At 49.8% G+C, this 15727-nt stretch overlaps 1 protein-coding gene across 2 annotated transcripts in view; it reads left to right on the forward strand.

Moving 5' to 3' along the window:
* The window catches only part of WAPL (WAPL cohesin release factor), a 1140053-nt gene that overhangs the window by 206916 nt on the left and 917410 nt on the right, over positions 1-15727 (forward strand). For both annotated transcript variants that reach the window (XM_086922027.1, XM_086922028.1), the window contains exon 6: positions 749-901. In XM_086922027.1, coding sequence (XP_086778153.1) covers positions 749-901 — 153 coding nt within the window. The remainder of the gene's footprint in view (positions 1-748; positions 902-15727) is intronic.

Genomic DNA, 15727 nt, shown 5'->3' on the forward strand with positions numbered 1-15727 from the left:
GCTAACTGGACTTTGGACGTTGCTTTGACTCGTCTACCGGTGTGTGTCCCCGTCGCCCTTCCCCTCCTCTTTCCATGCTGTCCGTCACCCTCCTCTTCTCTTTTCCCCCCTCATTACTTTTTCCCTGACTCATTCCCCTTGCCTGCTTTTCCCCTTACATATTTGTGCTTGTTTTATCTCGACCTTACAAGTAACTATGTTGCCATGCTCTAATAACTGTTCTATGCGCTCCGGGTCTAGCCAGCGCTATATAAAACATTTAAAATAAAATATATTAGTTTAAAACGTTGTTTTATCTGAGTCACCTAACCATAACATTTCTTCAACCTTATTTTTTGTTCCCTGTGAATGTATAGATTTACCAAAGAAAAATGATATTTGTTAGGGGGTCATGGTGGGCTTACGGACAACATTAAAATGTAATTTTATAACTGTTTGTGATTTGATGACTAGACTGAAAGCATATAGTTCCAGATCCAAGCACTGGTAAAATAATGCTCTACGTGTGACTCTAGAACTGTTTCAAATTGCAAACTTATTACAAGTGGCTAGTTTCTTATTTAAAACACGAAATGTGAATGTTTGTGTTGCATCATGCACAATGTATAATACAAGTTGTTTGACCCTTGAGTATATTGTAACACTGTACATGCACAATTACACTGGCACGCTGAATTGATTTTGGAAAGATGATAAACCAGTGACTCCTCTTGCTCTAAAACCGCTTACCTTATTTTGTGTTTAACAGATAAGGCCATCTTCAAATGAAGTGAGTCCCAAAGATGATGGAGTATTCAAGGCTCCTGCGCCCCCACCCAAAGTAATAAAAACTGTGACTATACCTACACAGCCCTATCAAGACATAGTTACTGCTTTAAAGTGTCGGAAGGAGCACAAAGAAGTAAGCCAATGGACACAATTTTTTCTTTTGTCTGTATCTTTTGTTTCGATTGTGTAAATGTTGGCCTGACCCAGGAGCAACATAGCGCTTTGCAAAGTACAAAGCAAAAACAAAAGCAATAGCATGAGCCATTGCCGCACACAAAAATAGGGATTAATAATTAAAGCTTTAAAAGTATCACAGATAATTATATCAGAAAGCTGGCATATATTGCAAAAAATATGTATGGTAAAATGAAACGGATGGAAATAAAAATACATGAACTTTCCAAGAGTTATTGCAGAAATATCCAGCTTTCGGTTTCAAGACTGAGCAGGTAATTGGAAGAAGAAAAGAAAGCGGTGAAGATATAGCTGTAATTGCCTAAGCTCAGTTTTAAATGTAGGTAGGTGCTGATTTTTTGGACAGCTGAAAAGGAGAAAATTACTTAAAAGTTAGTTTGCACACTCCGAATGACTTTTTGAAAGCTTGATTTTTATTGAAAACGTTTAGTTCAAATAAGTTTGTTAGAAATGTGCATTTAGAGAGAACCCTCGTAGGCCTTCAGACCCTTAGAGAGAGACAGGGAGTGATTAGTGTGTAAGTTTTCCTACTAAAAATTCAGTGGACATCCACCTGAAGGAGCACAGTTAGGAGGAATACTTTTTAAATATTCAACACTTGAAATGATCTGTCACGGACAAGGCATCTTTGAGAGGAGCAAAGTTATTTACTTACTATGCAATTACTTGGGGTGACTTTCTTTTAGACTAATATGGAAGTATTAGGGTTTGGGATACCTCCTTAAAGGTTTTGGTCAAGTAGCTAAGGTAAACCTCCCTCTCCTTCCGCCCTCCTCCAACAATCCTACAAGACCCAAAGATAAGCATGAGATGATGGATGTCATATCTGGCCACTTTGTGTGTTTCCGAAGATTTTCAAATCGGGAGCCTGGTCCTGCGAATCTTTAAATGATGGTGATAAAGCCTGTTATTAATGTAGTTCAGCCAGTTGAATACATTTTGAATTTTTGTGCAGCAGGATTGTCACAAAAAAGTAGAAACTCGTTCATGTTGCAATTGAAGATGAGGGTGAGTAGTCTTCCAGGATTGACAGTTGTCCAGTTATTAAGACTTTCTAATCGCAGATTCCTCATCTTTTTAAGTTCAAGTAAAATTCCTCATCTTTTGATCATTCCCCAGGCATTGGACTAAGTCAGAAAAATTTAAAGCAGTACTCCTCCTGGTAGATGGCATTGTACTGCTGTTAGCCACTGTTATTCTCCTCCAGAAGTGAGTAGTGGACCCACATAAAAGCGCTGCTCATACTCGCTGACATCAGTTCCTTTCTCTGCCTTCAGATACAGATCCAGAACTCTCCTTGGTCTTTCAAACCACTAAAGCCTTCAAGTGTTTTTGGTGTATTAAGGACAATGGGCCCAGAAGATGACTTGGTTCAAACTATGTAGGTACTGTAGCAAACAGATTTCTGTGATGGACCCTCACAAAGTATGCTTATGCTATCTGTGGTTGGAACACAACTCCATTGCCTGCGACGAGGTGAACCCAAAGGCCATATGGGACAGAGAGGCCAAACTTTGTTGCTCAACACAAAAATATTCTGTGACGTGATTGGTCAAAGTATAAAGGATGATCCTGTTTGTGCTCCCATTCTCGCAGCAGATTATAGCGGTCGATGTCTATTGGTATGTCTAAGAAAAAACAGAAGTCCAAGCAGGATTAGGCCCATTCCTGACACTCTCGGTACTTGAGAGTGTCTAAGGGCGTCAGTGTGCCTCCTTATATTGGCATCGGAGCCTATTCAGAGTCTCGTCCAGGCACATCCGGAATTTCTGGGCCAGTAGGAGACAACCCTCAGGCAGAGGCCTTCAGGGAGTCGATCTTTTGCATTTTTGACTATACCAGTTCCCTCTGGCACCTCTAGGCCCAAAGGAGCCGTACAGTCCTCTAATCTGACTTCTGCCAGCTGGTCCTGCCTGTGCCCCATGAACCTAGATCTGCTTTAGTGCTGACTCGGGTGATACCTTTGTTCCCTGCCCCATTTCCTGATCCTTTTGCATTGATGCCAATGTCGGCAGCTGAGGATAATGTACAGTCATTGTGTTATCAGATTCTTAGCAGACTCCTCTGCGACTTTGAATGGGATCTTATTCGACTCTACCTGGAATGCAACCAATGCTAGGCACGCCTTCAGAACCTGATAATTTGCCCTTACCATCTAACGGAGCCTGAACTTTAAACAGTCTTTTGGCACTGACTTGGACTGTGATAATTATGATGAAGGGTACAACCATGTTCTCTAATATGGTTAGGAAAACTGGTACGAGGTACTTCAATATGCCAGTGGCCTGGATGTTTTCCAAATGTGTGTATTCATTTAGTGGGTTGAGTGCCGCACTGGAGCGCATGCAGGCATCTTGATTTCCTGGGCGAAGAGGCACGCAGCCGGCATGGATGACCGTTGTTTAGGTACCTGCTGGAGACACTCCGTCTCATGCGACGGTGCTCCTGGGCTTCCGCGGCGTGACCTACAGGACCACGAGGATGTGTACTGCACAGAGCTGTTAAAACCCCAGGGAAAAATAAACCAACACTGTTTAGGTTGAGCAATTAACATTGGTGTAGATCTTGGGTGCGTGGTCTAGTTGAGCTGCAAGATGGCGGGGCATCAGTGCTCCTAAAAATACCCCTGAGACTCACCAATATCGTGAGGTGTTCTGTGGATGCGCCACGACAATCGTAGATGGAGGAGACACCGTCTACGATATCCGAACTCGTTGAGGCCTATAAGAGGTGTGCGGCGTCCCTGGACTGTGGGGTGCGTGCTGCACTGGAGTGCATGTAGGCATCTTGATTTCCTGTCCTGGGCAAAGCGGCTCGCAGCCGGCGAGGATGACCGCTGTTGTTACCTGCCGGAGATACTCCGTCTCATGCGACGGCGCTCCTGGGCTTCCGCGGCGCGACCTACTGGACCTTGAGGATGAGTACTGCGCGGAGCTGTTAGAGCCCCATGGAAAAATAAACAAACACTTCGGGCGGTCGTGGATGTGAGCACACCGCTGAGCAAGAAGCAGCTGGCCTGGCGCGGGGATGCCTGACTGTGCATAGTGGCGGCTGGGACCCCGACTGCGAGGTCCTGTCTCCCCCCTTCCATTTCGGCACCGACGGGCTTACCGGACCACTTGTGTGTATCACAGCTCCACCTGAATACAGAAATACATCGCAGCTGAACGCCGCCCTATGCCCTGAGAAGCGTATCACTTTGTTTTGGGAGCTAACTGAGGGGCAGGCACACACGATTCTGGAATCCACGTGCGGCTCCAGATGCAGCCACCTCGTGTCCTTTTGATACACCATATGGTGGGCCGCTGCCATCTTGAAACCGGGTGGACAAACGGGGCTGTGTCATTGGTTCTGGTTGATGCGGCGAAGCAAGACCAAAAAAAGTTTCAACACAATTGCAGCTCTGCTGGATTCCACCGTGAGGCTGAAGCGGCTGTCCCCACAGCTGGGGTGCCTGCAGCGGCCTGATATTGTCCCTGGATCTCCCTTGAAGGCCTACACTGGACCAAACAAGACCCTTGGAGCGATGCTATTGGCCCACGTTTGGTGGCAGCCAGGTTAACTGTGACCCAGCTGGGGTCGCCTCGACTGCATCATCTTTGATCCTGAGGGTTGCTGGGCCGGGCCGGCAGGGTCCAGCCTATCTACCTTAACTCCTTACTGCTCCAAACTTCGGTAAATAACCAGCGGGGCAGCGGCTCACGCACCCGTGCTGTTCACCAAGGGGTTGAGGCAGAACGTCACGTGGGACTCTACAACAGTGGTCGGTGACAGAGGCCAACTTACGTCGTCTTGTCACAATGGGGAAGCAGCCCAAGCTCCACAAGAACGACCGAACAAAACCCAAAGGGGAGTGCGGGCCGATCGGCTGAGAATCCGCTCTAGGATTATGGGAAGGACATCCGCACGTTGATGCTAGAGATGCGCTCTAGCCTCTGTACCATAGAGATGCGCTCTAGCCTCCATACCATAGTCACAAATCTTGAGGCACTCACATCACAACTAGATACGGTTAAACAGGTTGGGGCACATGAGACGAGGCTAGATGTGCTGGAAAATCGCAATTCCGCCTTCCATGAATTTCAGGTAGAGAAAAAAGAGCACCTTCTGCACATCGATAAAGTACCTGGCCTGATCGGATCAAAGAACGAAGATTTAGAAGCCCGATCCCGCCGGAACAACTTATAGATTCCGGAGACGACCGCTATACATGGAACGCTTCATTGCTGACCTGCTTCATGAACTGTTTGATACGAATTTATCACCGGTTTTCACGATTGAGCGAGCACATCGCACTCTGGGCCCCAAGCCACCCCCCAGCATCTATTGGACCACGTCCTGAACTATCAAGACCTCAACCTTATCCTCAGACTGGCAAGATAGCGTGGTACCATTGTGCATAATGGCAATACTATCGCCTTCTACCCAGATTTCACACCAGCGGTGCAGGCAGCACATCGCAAATTTCTGCCAGCAAAAAGAATCCTGCTGCAGGCTCCATACTCTCTCTTGCACCCGTTCAAGCTCCGTGTCACATGACAGAGCTGCCCATTTCTTCAAGGACGCCAAATCTGCTCTGCAGTTTGCTAAACATGTAGGGGGAAAGAAGAAGCAGGTGCAGAGTACGAGCGCTGAGGAGGCCTCCGGAGACAGGCGAAGTGACAATGATTGAGATTCACCAGATTTATCTGTGATACACAAGTGTGGCTTCCTATTTTACTTCTGCTTGATATCTCTTGTACTTAAAAAGTTGTATTGTCGCTTCCTAAGTCTATTAGATTGGAGGGCGAATCTTAAGAGGGGGTGGTATACTGTGTTAAATTTTACAGTACTTTAGTCTCGGCCACCCTGCATATCGCGGGAGTGTATGTCTGTGACATCGCGCCCCCAGGGAGATGTCTAGCTGGTTGTTTTGCCCCACTCAGGGCACTACCTTTATTTCTACAATTGATGTGGCGGGGTAGTACTGCACAACCTGATTGGGGGTTGGGGTGGGTGGAGGGATGGGGTTAATGTTATTTTATTGGTCCGTTTACTGCTACACAGTCTAGATGTCGTTTTCTTTTTTTTTTTGTATTGGCATTTAAAAAATACGAAATTTTCATTTGTGTCAAACATACAGTACAGAACATCGTACAGGACCACTGCATTACAACACTCCTCCAATAGTGCATGCTTTTGTATGGTATCCTAAGGCAATCAGCGAGATGTACATTTACTTTCAGTTAACCCCCTGTATTACAGAGTGTGCAATTCACAGTTGAACATCGGGTACATTAAGGCAGGAAATTAGATGGCACTGATAGTCTCTGGGTCTTGACCGTAGTGGTAACTCTTCCTTGTATGTCTGTAGAGTGTCTTTGCAATAAACCAGATCTTGTATCCAGTGTTTGACTTGCAGTAGATTCTTGCTGCCCCAGTTGAGTGAGACTCTGCGTTTCGCCACAAGGAGGGCTATTGCGCAAAATTTACGTTTTAATGCCCAAACCCCCGGTAATGATCCCAATAAGCACATTTTTATAGTACATTCTATTGTTACATCAACCATCTCTCCCAATTTCTGCACCACTGATACCCAGTATTCCGCCACTCCTGGACAGTACCAAGCAAGGTGTATAAAATCTGCTGTCTCTGCACCACATCTTTGAAATTTAGAGTCAGTACGGAGACCAAATCTGTACAATCGCGCCGGGGGTGTGATAGGTCTGATGTAAGTACTTAATGTGGATCATGCGTAAATTACCGTTATCCAGTATTTGGGTGTCTTTCATAGATTCACATGCCTGAATCATTCCCCGTCGCCGAGACGGGAGCCTCCGGTACATAAAAAAGTAATGTCCTAAGGACATACATAGAGAATATAGGCCGAAGGGCCTCCCCTTTTGGGGCCTTTCCACGTCCTTATGTAAAAGGACCGAACTCTCATCGTTAGCCAATCAGCTCCGACCTCCTTCTAGAACCTTCCCGGGAGGAGCCTCCGTCCCTCAGATTTTTCTACCGCACGTTGTGCTAGGGAGTCTCCAACCTGAGCTCTTCAGGTTTCCAAAATTCGAAGTCTCAAACTTCACCGAAATTCACTTGTACGAAAAGGATTTCATCCTAGTATCGACTACATGTCGGAATCTAATAAGAAAACTTCGTCCATGGCGGACTCACAGAAGAAAGCCCTCCTAAGGGCCTGCTCCTCCTGCGGCAAGCAGCGGATTCAAGCGGAGGACAAGCACGACCTGTGCATATATTGCCTGTACCCTGACCACGTCACTGACAAGTGTAGGGTGTGTAGAGCCTTCCCAAAGAAGACGGTTAAGGAACGGGAAACTCGCCTTCGCGAATGGCTCGACAGGCTTAAGGTCCGAGACACTCTGGAATCTTCCGAGGGTAGTGTCTCCGCGACCTCCAAAGTCTCCAAGAAGAGACCCAGGGTGCAGTCCCCTGGAGAGACAGACACTCCTCCTAAGAAGGCGCACAGGAAGCCTTCGGAGGCACGCTCCACCACCTCCTCCGTGTCTGTTAAGGATGGCCAGAGGTTCAAGAAGCCCGCTCCATCTACTAAGCGGACCACCTCAGTCACGACCACTGTGTCGACTACTACGGCCTCATCGCCCTCCGCGGCGACCACGACGACCACCACTGCGTCCTCGGGCGCACCGGTCTCCTCGACCATTCCTCTGAAACCCTCGAAGGCCGCCTCTTCGTCACCTAAGAGGTCTAAATCTTCAGGTACGCCTTCGCCGAAAACACCTCATACCGAAGGCTCGTCACCCAAGACATCGAAGTCAAGTTCGTCTCCTAAACAGTCGAAGTCAAGTTCAAAAACCACGCCTTCGACAAAGGCATCTCAAGTCCACGACCCCATCAGTAAGGCGGCGAAACCCTTATCCCCGCAAAAATTGGTACCATTAACCCTGACGGAGGTGCCCAAATCACCAACACACATGGCGGGAGCGCCATCTTCACGCACGTCGTCGGAAGAGACCCCGGCGCCATCTTGGAAAGAATCGAGATTGGTCGAAGTCTCTATTCACTCGAGTCCAACGCCCTCGGTTCGCCCAACGGTGGACTTGGCACCCGAAGAACAACAAGACACACTACAAAGTGAGGAGTCGGACGAAGAACAGGAGGTTCACGAAGAACACCAGGACGTCCAAGAGATCCGGGACGGAGTGACGTATCAAGGCAGCTCCCTGACCGTAGACACGGTGAAAACCCCGATGATCTGTTTGCCACTGTCTCTGGTCAACGATTTGAAATCCCTGGTGCAGGACTATAAACGAAGGTTCCCGGACGCAGACAGCGGTGCCCAGGTACCGGTCACCCAAGCGCAACCGTCGGCCTCGCACCCTTCCGCTCCCCCGGCCCGTCCTCGGAGCCAACTCCGACCGCAAACACAGGCGGAGGACTCATCGGAAAGCGAGGAGGATGACACGGACTTAGAGGAAGGCGAGGTGCAAGACGTCGCCTCGGACCACAGAGACGACGATGCCGATGCTGCGTCATCACACCATTCGTCTGCCCCGGCATCCCCGAGACCGCGCCACTCTGAAGCGGCGGACGTGGGAGGTTTCCACAAACTGGTGGACAGAGCTGCAAGGAGGTTTCACATGGCGGTGGAATCCGCGGAAACGGAATGCTTCCTCCATGATTTCAAGGAGCACACACAGAAATCGGCCAAGTCTATTCCTTTGATAGACTTTCTTTGGGAACAGGGCAAGAAGCTGATGCTCACGCCTGCCTCGGTGCCGGCGGTGGTTCCGCGCCTAGACAAAAAATATAAGGCCCCGAACTCAGCACCTGCCTGCCTGACCGGCCACCCCAAACCGGACTCGGTTGTCACTCAGGCGGCCCAAAAACAATCCCGAAACCCCTCCTCGCCGCTGTCCGCGCCCCCGGACAAGGAAGGAAGGAAGCTGGACACCATAGGCAAGAGGTTCTCCACCACATCCGCCATGTCCATCAAGGTGGCAAACTCCATCGCCCTCCTGGGCCGCTACAACCGCCAGCTATGGGAAGACATAGCTCCCTACCTGCAAGGCCTGCCGGCCACGGTCCAGGACGAGGTGAAAGCTCTTCTGGCGGAAGGACAAAACTCCGCGGCTGAAATTATCGACTGCGCCATCGACGCAGCCATGACGGGATTCCGCCAGTTGGCCGGGGCTGCCGTGCTCCGCCGCCAGGGCTGGCTCAAGGCGACGTCTTTTCGGCAGGAGGTCCAATCTAAGGTGCTGGATATGCCGTTCGATGGGCAATTCCTCTTTGGGGAGAAGATAGACGAGGCACTCCAGGCCATCAAAAAAGACACCGACACGGCGAGGGCTCTGGGCTCCCTCCAGTCCCGGAACCAATCCTTTCGGGGAGGCCGCTCCAGAGGTCAGTACTCCTACAGAGGTTCCTACCAAAATCGGTCGTCCTATTCCTATGGCAACAGGAACCAACCCCAGCAGAAACAACAGTCCCGACAGTCATCCTATGGGAGATCGTCCTTCAGAGGCAAATCCGCCAAGAAGGGCGCTGGCGGCCGCCAGTGACCACTTACTCCAGCCAGTCCCACCACCGTCTCAATCCTTTCGAATTGGGGGAAAACTGACCCACTTCCTCCACAATTGGCGAAAAATCACTACGGATCGGTGGGTACTACAAATAATTCAATTTGGACATTCCCTCGAACTGGTCAACACCCCTCCCAACACCCCTCCGCTGAAGCGTGCTCACAGACACCTGCACCTCCTTCTCCAGGAAGTCTCTGCCATGTTGGTCAAAGGAGCCATCGAAAAGGTCCCGGACTCCCAGAAAGGGAAGGGTTTTTATTCCCACTTCTTCCTGGTCCAACAGAAAGGGGACAAGTGGAGGCCGATCTTAGACCTCCGGGCGCTCAATGCCTTCCTACGGAGTCAATCCTTCCGGATGGTCACAATCCAGGAGATCCTAGGAGCACTGGAAAGAGGCGACTCGATGGTCTCCCTGGACTTACAGGACGCCTACTACCATGTCCCCATACTCGTCAGGCACAGGAAATACCTAAGGTTCGAAATAGCGGGCAGACATTACCAGTTCAAGGTCTTGCCGTTTGGCCTCAAATCTGCCCCACGTATCTTCACAAAGTGCTTGGCGCCCGTGGCTGCCTTCCTGCGACAAAGGGGTCACCAGGTGTTCCCCTACCTGGACGACTGGCTGGTGAAAGCTCCTTCCCCGGAGGACGCGCTGGCTTCCTTCAACGCCTGCAGCGCTCTTTTCCAACAGCTGGGTCTGACGATCAACCTCAAAAAATCATGCACTACTCCGTCAACGAGGATCTCCTTCCTAGGGGCAACCCTGGACACGGAGCGTGCGAAGGCTTTCCCCTCAGAGGACAGGATCTGCAAAGTACTGTCTCTGGCCGCGGCGGTGGCCAAGAAGCCTCGCATCAAGGTCCGGACGTTCACCTCCTTGCTAGGGATGATGTCTTCATGCATTCTCCTCGTACCGCACTGCAGGCTCCGCATGCGCCCCCTACAGGAAGCGTTGGCGAGACAATGGAAACAGTCTTCAGGCTCCTTCGACGACATTCTCACAATCACGCCGGCCATCATAAAGGCCCTGCTGTGGTGGAGAAACAGGACTCACCTGACGGCCGGATTGCCGTTCCTCCTGCCGCTGGCACCACTGGTCATCACGACCGATGCCTCACTGGAAGGCTGGGGCGCAGTACTGTTAGACCTTCGAGTCAGCGGCAAATGGGACGCCCAGGAGACACAACTACACATCAACCTCCTGGAACTGAGGGCAGTGTACCTGGCTCTTCAGGCCTTCCTGCCACGCATCGGCTCTTCCCCTGTGCTCGTCAAAACAGACAACACCACGACGATGCACTACCTGAACAAACAAGGGGGAACGCGATCTCTCTCTCTCACGAGAATCGCAAAAAATCTGGAAATGGTTGGTGGCGCACGGCCTCTCCCTCAAGGCGGAGTACGTTCCAGGGAAGGAGAACACTATCGCGGACGCCCTCAGCAGGCAGACCTCTCTCTCCCACGAATGGGAGCTCAACGGCGACACGGTGGCCCACGTCTTCTCACAATGGGGCACCCCGAGGATCGATCTATTCGCGACGGCAGAGAACACCAAATGCCGAAGCTACGCAAGCTGGCATCCCCAACGGGGGTCGCTGGGAAATGCTTTTTCCATCGGCTGGTCCAGCGTGTTTGCGTACGCTTTTCCGCCGTTCCCGATGATACCGAGGCTCCTCCGGAAGATGAGGACGGAACCGTGCACGCTGATACTGATTGCTCCGTACTGGCCGAGACAACATTGGTTCTCGGATCTTCTTCGCCTATCCATCAGGCCCCCGATTCACCTGCGACAACTCCCGAACCTCTTGACAATGTCCGGAGGCCAGGTACACCACCCGAACCTCCGTTCGCTCAACTTATCGGCTTGGCTCCTGAGCACCGTGAGTTCGGGGAGCTAGACATACCACAGGATTGCAGGGCGGTACTGGCCAAAGCGAGAGCGAGCAGCACGACCAAGACCTACTCGCTGAAGTGGAAGAGGTTCTGCGTGTGGTGTTCGGAACAACACTTACACCCGCTCCGGGTCACCCCAGTACAGCTGCTACCGTACCTGCTGCACCTGGCTCAATCGGGACTGGCTCACGCCTCCATTAAGGTTCATCTGGCTGCGATTTCTAGGTTCACCAGGACCCCATCGGGACCCTCCCTCTGGTCCAGTCGACTGGTAAAGCAATTTCTAAAAGGACTTTACAGATCCTTTCCGAGGCCTCGGAAAGTTCCTCCAACCTGGCAGTTGAACTTAGTGCTAAACCAATTGATGAAACACCCATTCGAGCCCATACACCGGGCATCGCTCAAGCATCTTTCCTGGAAAACGGCTCTCCTGCTAGCCCTGACGTCGGCCAGAAGGGTCAGCGAACTTCAGGCGCTGTCCATTCAGGAACCGTATCTCCAATTCAGGCACGACCGAGTGGTACTCAGGCCCAACCCTAAATTCATTCCTAAAGTGCCGTCAGACTTTCATCTGAACGAACCAATTGTCCTCAAGTCGTTCTTTCCGGACCCTTCCACGGCAGCGGAAAGGGCGCTGCATTCCCTGGACATTAAAAGGTGTCTCAAATTCTACTTGGACAGGACCAAAGACGTCAGGAAATCTTCTCAACTCTTTGTAGCCTACAGCAACCCGCGCATGGGGTTGCCCTTGACAAAACAGAGCATCTCACGCTGGATTTCTTCAGCAATTGCTTTCTGCCATGATCAGGCCGGACGGCCTTTGACAGACCGAGTGGCTGCCCACTCAACCAGAGCGATGTCAACGTCAGCGGCGCTCTTCGCTGGAGTGACGATCCTGGACATCTGCCGAGCGGCGACATGGAAGTCCCCGCATACCTTTTCCAAGCACTACTGCCTGGACATCGAACTGCAGAAGGACGCTGCAGTGGGACAAGCGGTGCTGCGCCATCTCTTCCAATAAGGTGAGCCTTACCTCGTCCCGCCATCCAGGTATGCACATTCTTCATGGTTTTCTCTGCTATATGCATGACTATGTATTACCATGTTTTCTCTCAGGTTGTCTGTACTTTATGCAGGCCTACTAGATGTGAGAATGTGCCTTACCACTATGCATGTCTTACTGCTGGCTACTCTGATTCAGGCATGTGAATCTATGAAAGACACCCAAATACTGGATAAGAAATGCGTTACTTACCTGTAACAGCAGTTATCCAGTATTGGTGTCTTTCATAGATTCACATGCAACCCTCCCGCCTCCCCGGTAAGGACTCACGTACCTCTAGGTCTACATTGCGACACCCTAGCTGGGTGCGTACGAAAATCTGAGGGACGGAGGCTCCTCCCGGGAAGGTTCTAGAAGGAGGTCGGAGCTGATTGGCTAACGATGAGAGTTCGGTCCTTTTACATAAGGACGTGGAAAGGCCCCAAAAGGGGAGGCCCTTCGGCCTATATTCTCTATGTATGTCCTTAGGACATTACTTTTTTATGTACCGGAGGCTCCCGTCTCGGCGACGGGGAATGATTCAGGCATGTGAATCTATGAAAGACACCAATACTGGATAACTGCTGTTACAGGTAAGTAACGCATTTCTTTGGTGTCAGTAATTTTGTGATTGAAGACGAGTGGGCCACTACAGGCACAGTTAGTGGATCGCCCAAGCAATCGTTCCAATTTCGTATTGCCTTGTGTGGTTTTGCCCCTATTTCAGTTTGTAACTCTACATAGAGTTTGGAGACTAGATGAGCGGGGGTGGGGGATGTGAGTAGTAGCTGTAATGTCTTGAGTGTTTGCGGTTCAGTAGGGTAGGTCGGATACAGGGCTTTCACTGCTCTCTGAAGACGGTAATATGTGAATTTAAACAGCATCGTTTGGTTCTGCACATGAGTTATATTCTCCAACGTCTTAAACATCCCCTCATGAAACAAGTCACCCATGGTATCTATACCCACTTGTTTAAGTAGTTCCATTCCCACAGGTTCTTGCGTTACGGTTATGTGCGGGTGATAGTGGAGTGGCAGTTGAGGGGCGTAGATAGGAGTTTTATTAGTCTTTTGCGCTATGAGCCTCCAAGCCTCATTTGTGGTGTCTATGGTGTTTATATCCTGCTTGTGTATTGGAGGGCGTTTGTGTGTTAAGATAGCGTCTTAACGATATTGGTAGGGCATCTCCTTCAATTGCCACATGTGTAAGTAAAGGGACTATGATACCAGTATTTAGCGTATCGGGCTTGGGCGCACAGATAATACAGAAAGTCGTCGGGAACCTTAAATCCGCCTCGGGCGAATGGCAACGTCCGTGAGTGCAGGTCAATTCGAGCCGTTTTCCCTGCCCAGATCAATTTCAGTGTCACCGAGGTTAGCCGACGGAACACCGCCATGGGAGGCTTGATGGGGATGTTATTAAATAGATATAAAACTTTCGGCAGTAGCACCATTTTTACTATCGCCAATCTGTCCGCTAGTGATAGGGGCAGTTGGATCCATCTCTCTATTTTCTCCTCCAGGGCAGAGACCACTCTACCATAGTTTGTGCGGATGACCACTTCCGGGTCTCTGTGGAACCAAACCCCCAGATAGCGCACTAGTTCCGCTTGCCATTCTAAGGGATAATCTGTGGTGAATTGTTGTGTAGTGTCAGTCAGTGGTAATATGATTGATTTTGCCCAGTTGATTCTAAGGCCTGAATGACGCACAAATTTAACATATTCCTGCAACAATGGGTTTAGGTTAGTTGACGAGTGTCGTACATATAATAACATGTCATCCGCGTACATTGAAATGTGTAGGGGGTCTCTGCGGAAATTGCAACGCAGAGTAGTGTTGCCCTTGTCGTATTTTGCAGGCCAGTGGCTCTAAGGCTATGGCAAATAGGAGCGGGGATAATGGGCAACCCTGCCTAGTGCCTCTTTCTATGGGTATTGCCTCTGAGACTTATTTATTGACCTGTATGCGAGCAGTGGGCTCCGTGTACAGTAATTGTACCCATTGTAGAAACACTGGAGGAAACCCCATTCTATGTAATATCGTGTGTAGGTAAGTCCATGCTACCGTGTCAAACGCTTTAGCAGCATCTAACAATATAGCGGCTGCCTTGGTAGTAGGGGATAGGTAGTGTGACAGTGCAAAAAGTGATCTGGTGTTATGGGAAGTGGAGCGTGTTGGAATAAACCCCCACTGATCAGGTAGTACCAGCCTGGTCATCAGGTGCTGCAGTCTATTCGCTAACAATTTAGATAATATTTTGGTGTCTATGTTCATAAGTGATAAGGGGCGATATGATTTGCAATATTCGGGGTCTTTGTCCGGTTTAAGTAGCGTTAAAATCATAGCTTCTTAGTGTTTGTGGTAATATCAGTTTCTCATGCGCATCTCCAAGCATCACAACTATATGGGGCGCCAGTAAATCTGCATAGGCCTTGTAGAATTCCCCAGTAAACCAGTCAGGGCCAGGTGCTTTTCCATTAGGCAGAGCTTGAATGACTTCTGTGATCTCCTCCACCTTTATGGGCAATGAGAGGAACGTTCTCTGAGAGTCTGAAAGCCAGGCAAGTGCAATGTCATCGCAATATTGCGCAATTTCCCCAGCTGTAGCCGTATCTTCTTTTGTGTATAGTTTGCCATATGTGTGCATAAACGCCTTCATTATACCTTGTGTCGTGTGTCAATGTGCCCTCAGCGTCTCAAACTGCTTGTATCACAGGAGGTGGTCTTGGAGTGCATATTTTGTTCGCTAGAGCCGCTCCTGGCCTGCCCCCTTCACCAAAGCTCCGAGCCATATTGTGTTTAGATACATATCGGAGTTCTTCTTCCGCTTGTACTTGATATTCCGACAGAAGTGTTCGTATTTCCCCCAACAGGGTGGGATTATTTGTTTGACTATACTCTAGTTCCAGAGCTCTTATTTTTTGTTCTCGCCGGACTAGTTGCTGACGTAAATCTTTTAGGATTCCTGCATTTGTGCTAATGCAGACTCCCCTAATGGTGGCTTTGAACGCTTCCTACAGTAGTCCGGGGTCATCTACGGAAGTAGCATTCAGTTCAAAGTAGTCTATAATAGCTTTCCTAATCGTTTCTGAATAGAGGGTCTAGTAGTGCTTTCCCATTAAACCTCCAGCTGAATGGTGGAGGTATATAATTTGGTAACTTGAGGGTCAGAAGCACCGAGTTGTGGTCGGATAAGGTGCGGCATAGGTGGGACACATCCTCTACCCACAATGAGACATCTGGGGAGCCTAGCCAGTAGTCTATTCTGGACCAGCTACTGT

This window comes from Lissotriton vulgaris, chromosome 5, assembly GCF_964263255.1.
Source record: "Lissotriton vulgaris chromosome 5, aLisVul1.2, whole genome shotgun sequence".
In the NCBI taxonomy this organism is placed as follows: domain Eukaryota; kingdom Metazoa; phylum Chordata; class Amphibia; order Caudata; family Salamandridae; genus Lissotriton; species Lissotriton vulgaris.